The 4,856-nt window shown below is 34.1% G+C and overlaps 1 protein-coding gene across 1 annotated transcript; it reads right to left on the bottom strand.

Annotated features, from left to right (window-relative positions):
- Nucleotides 1-687: 687 nt before the first annotated feature.
- coa8 (cytochrome c oxidase assembly factor 8) lies at nucleotides 688-3,761 on the bottom strand. The gene is made up of 5 exons (XM_016499082.1): nucleotides 3,489-3,761; nucleotides 2,172-2,369; nucleotides 1,781-1,844; nucleotides 1,517-1,607; nucleotides 688-883 (listed from the first exon to the last, which is right to left on the bottom strand). The coding sequence occupies exons 1-5, from the start codon at nucleotides 3,627-3,629 to the stop codon at nucleotides 760-762; spliced, it is 618 nt and encodes a 205-aa protein (XP_016354568.1). The 5' UTR covers nucleotides 3,630-3,761; the 3' UTR covers nucleotides 688-759.
- Between the last annotated feature and the right edge of the window lie 1,095 nt (nucleotides 3,762-4,856).

Genomic DNA, 4,856 nt, shown 5'->3' with positions numbered 1-4,856 from the left:
GCATTAATTGTTTCTGTTAATTTTACTTTTTATTTAGTAAATTTCATTGATCGCATTTGCCAGATCGAATCCATGTTGCAGTATTTTTAAGTTCTTTTTGTTTATGTATGCAATATTAGTAATTATTAGGTTACTCAAGCTTTTGGTATTAGCTGAAATTATAATTTTTGTAAAATGTACTTTGAACCTTGTAGTTTTATTTAGTACATTTCATAAAGCATTTGCCAAATTTCCATTTTGTTTATGATGTTAATATTGAGCATCATACTGTTCTGAGTTTATATTTCCTCTCTGCCAAAAAGAGTCAAAAAAGCCAATGCAACAAGCTTTGTGTGTCACCATGCAATACACAAACAGAAAGCCGGTCTGGAACTGAGAGGAGTGGAGTTAGCCATAAGTGTAAGTGTTTTACATTTCCATACTCCAGACGCAGCCTGAGAAATTACGAAACCCCATTTTGGCTTTTATTCACAATTTTGTGATTAGCCTAATCTTAAATATTAGCCTATCTTAAACTGTATTTTTATGTACCTCAATATGGCAGTTCATGGATTGTATGCTGCTTGTTCTATATTATCTGACTGATTTATACAAAATAATATACATTACATTGACAAAGTAGCAAATAATTTAGCTTTAAATTAAATAATTAATTTTAATATCCTGTTATAAAAATTAACAGCTTCTCCATGTGCTTTCACTTTCACATTGAGACAATACCAAATCAGCAGTGATTGATTTACAGTCTTTATTTGCATTTCATGTAGTTTTGCCTTCCTCTCTTCCAGTTCTCCTCGTCTGTCCAGTCAGTGTCCTCCATGTGTTGTGCAGAGCTACTTTCGCCATCAGAAGTGTAATGGTGAAGTTCCGTCTATACCATTCCCTGATTAACAAGATGATACGGAATAAATAAATAACATGGTATTAACCTTGTAAAGGTTATTTAAAGTCTTTTTTTTAATGGAAGATTAAGCCTTTACACAAACGTTTGCAAGTGTTGAGTAACAGTATAACTGTTGAGTATCATATTTGATACATTAAGCTTTTATGGCTCATTTAATATGATATAGATGAATATGGAGCTCAAGGAGGAGAAAAACACCTTAGTTTTATTCAGTGGCCAAAACTAAGCGAAAATATGCAAGTTGCTGCAGTTGCTGATATTTATATGGCTAAAAAGCAAGATGCAATTCTGACAGCTTGTAGTGTAAATCAGTGAGATCTTTATAGCAGACTATTTACATAACATGCATATAAATATCAGTCGTCACTCTACATCTCAAAATAATGTTTTAGTAAGATGATATTTAAATGCTTGATCAAAGTTCTGTAGTTTTATTGTGGGGGTAAAACATATAATGCAATGTAATACAGTGATGATTGAGAGATGAACAAATAAACAGTCTTTTACTTGTTAAAGAAGCATGAATTATCAATCACATGGCAGAAGGCATGTAGAAGATTATATACAACAGGTTTTATTATATTATTGTATGTACTTGAGTATTTATCTCACCTGTTATAACTGGCATGTCTTGTAATGTTTTTGTCTAAAAAGTGTTTGTAAAATACTGCCATTTCCTCACTGCTTAAAGTCCTTTTCCTTCCTGGAACCATAATAAATGGCACATTATACAGAAGGCATGTCCCAAACAACTTTAAGATTCAATTATCAGGTCGATCAATAGGGGTTCTTCAATGATCATCGATTCTTACACATGTACATTTGGTTATGTGTGATAAATATACTGTAGGTAGTGTTCATATTTAGACAGCTCACCATCATCATCTCTCTCGGACAACCCTTTTGCTGACAATTGTGATCTCACATATTCTTCCTTTTCCTGTTAGAAAAAAAATTAATAAATGGAACAATATGAACTTGATGAGGTGAGTGGTGCTTGTCTGTGCAAAATTCGCCAACATTGTTATGCGGTTGCTAAGAGTAAAAAAAAAAAGCAGTAATTCTACTGCATATTAAACATATTCTGCAAGCATTTACGGGAAGAAACATTTACAACACAAAACTGCCCCCTAGTGGTGATATAATGGTAAAGGAAGAACTTCATGGAGGATTTCAACAGTTACAGTAATCACTTAACATGTTAAATGTGTTTCCTGCATCAATCTGTGTGGTTTTTAAGCTTGCACCGTACAACTGTGGTTCACACCTTGCTAAATGTGAAGTTCTGGTTGGCCCAGAACTCGTGGTTCCAGTCTTCAGTTTCCTGTCTCAGACGCCTCAACTTCCTTTCCTGTGGCATCTCATTCTCTGGGATGTGATATATGATCGGCCTCAGGTTTGACAGTCTGTCTGGTGGACCGATCCAGTCATATTTTGATGTTGCTGCTGGACTGAATCCAGTCCTCTATAATAAAAGGATTAAAACAAGGCAGCATAAGAAATTTCCCAAAAAACAAGAAACAACTAAATCTGGTTAAAATTAGGCAACGTCAGGCAACTGCACCTACAGTAGTAACTCTATTTGTATTATTAAAATTATATATGAGCATTAAACATCAATAGGAATTAAGAAAGCTGAAAGAAAAGATATACAGGTGCATCTCAATAAATTAGAATGTCGTGGAAAAGTTCATTTATTTCAGTAATTCAACTCAAATTGTGAAACTCGTGTATTAAATCAATTCAATGCACACAGACTGACATGCTTGGATACAGCACTCTGTGAACAGCCAGCTTCTTTGGCAATGAATGTTTGTGGCTTACCCTCCTTGTGAAGGGTGTCAATGATTGTCTTCTGGACAACTGTCAGATCAGCAGTCTTCCCCATGATTGTGTAGCCTAGTGAACCAAACTGAGAGACCATTTTGAAGGCTCAGGAAACCTTTGCAGGTGTTTTGAGTTGATTAGCTGATTGGCATGTCACCATATTCTAATTTGCTGAGATAGTGAATTGGTGGGTTTTTGTTAAATGTGAGCCAAAATCATCACAATTAAAAGAACCAAAGACTTAAACTACTTCAGTCTGTGTGCATTGAATTTATTTAATACACGAGTTTCACAATTTGAGTTGAATTACTGAAATAAATGAACTTTTCCACGACATTCTAATTCATTGAGATGCACCTGTATGTGACCCTGGACCACAAAACCAGTCATAAGCGTCAATTTTTTGAAACTGAGATTTATACAAAGCTGTATAAATAAGCTTTCCATTGATGTATGGTTTGTTAGGATGGGCATTAATTTGGCATTTTAATGTTTTTGGCATTAAAAAAAAATCTATAATTTTGACCAATACCGTTTATTTTTTGGCTATTGCTACAAACATACCCCAGCGACTTAAGACTGGTTTTGTGCTCCAAGTCCAGTGTATATGTAAGTTACATTTCTAAATAAAAAAAGCAGTAATAATAATTAAATTTAATTGGCGCATTTTTATGCGTGCCATAGTGCATATAAGTGTCAGATGTGTAGAAGAACAGTTACACTGCTGTTCATTTGACAGAGTTGGTGAACGACAAACCTCGGCATGTTTGGCATGTTTTGGAGGTTGGCTTGCGCTTTGTCGATGACCTCGATAGGAACTCCTTAATGACAGAGGAGCGTGTGTGTAACACGGACGCAGAGACCTAAATATTAAATTACTACCTGCTTTTACATTCATCGTTGATAAGTCACTGATTGCCTTGATCAGAATTAATAAGTACAATTTCTCCTGGCCTCAGTGACAGCATCTTCTTCCTCCTCGGTTTTATGGCGGGTAGCACCAATGTTAAGGTGCATTATCGCCAACTACTGTATTGGAGTGTGGACCAGCGTTTACCCTTTCATAATGAGAGGACAAGAAAAAAAAAACTTCTTTACCTCAATAAAAATTTTCCCTCTAAATTCTCTTAATCAGCTCTGTTCTCTTAAGATACAAAAATAAACTCTCTAGTCCATAAGTAAATATATTTTTAAGGTTTTATTCAGCATAGTATGCCAAACCCTTCAATGACAGCATGAATCTTCAGTACAATTTTAACATGGTGGATGATTTTAAAATAAAAGTCCTTTCCCTCACTCATGCATCAGTACTTCCTACAAGAGAGGATATATATAATTGTTTTCTGAGAAAAAAACGCAACATATCGCATTCTGTAAAGAGTGCATTGTGTTTTATGTGAATTATATTTCCAACAAAAATACAGATTTGTGTAACTCTCTGGCGCGTTCTACTTCCTGTACTTCGGATTTAAATCAAACTGAACGACCAAAACATTCCATGAGTTACGGAACTATAAAACCAACAAGTTTGCACGTAAAAGATTATGTTTATATGGCAATATAATCTGCATTGTATAACTTTTTTTTGACTAACCCATTTATGTATGTATGTATGTATGTGTGTGTGTGTGTGTGTGTGTGTGTGTGTGTGTGTGCTTGATAAGAAACAAATGCTTTCAGTAAATATTTTACATTGTTACATGACAATTCCATTTTAAATAGTGTTTTTGAATATTTGAATTTAAATTCTATTTATTAAAGAATCCTGAAAATGTATCACTGTAAAAGAAATCCGCATATTAGAAAGATTTCTGAAGGATCCTGTGACACTGGAGTAATGATGCTGGAAATACATCATCACAGGAATAAATTAAAACTTTGTACAATTGCAATAATATTGCTGTTTTACTGTATTTTGGGTAAATATATGCAGCCTTGGTGAGCATAAGAGGCTTCTTTCAAAAACATTTAAAAATCTTACTGACCCCAGTTTTTTTTTTTTTTTTTTAATGATAGGGAGTAACGTTATATAATTTTGTTATATTCTCGCGCTAATTTAAAACGCCTGAAAACAATTTGACAACAACACATGACACGTGTTATTGACGTTTAATGAATTCAAACT

The sequence above is a fragment of the Sinocyclocheilus anshuiensis genome, unplaced genomic scaffold (genome assembly GCF_001515605.1).
Source record: "Sinocyclocheilus anshuiensis isolate Anshui unplaced genomic scaffold, SAMN03320099.WGS_v1.1 scaffold1734, whole genome shotgun sequence".
NCBI lineage: Eukaryota > Metazoa > Chordata > Actinopteri > Cypriniformes > Cyprinidae > Sinocyclocheilus > Sinocyclocheilus anshuiensis.
Note: the sequence above shows the minus strand (reverse complement) of the source record. Positions and strands in the feature narration are given on the sequence as shown.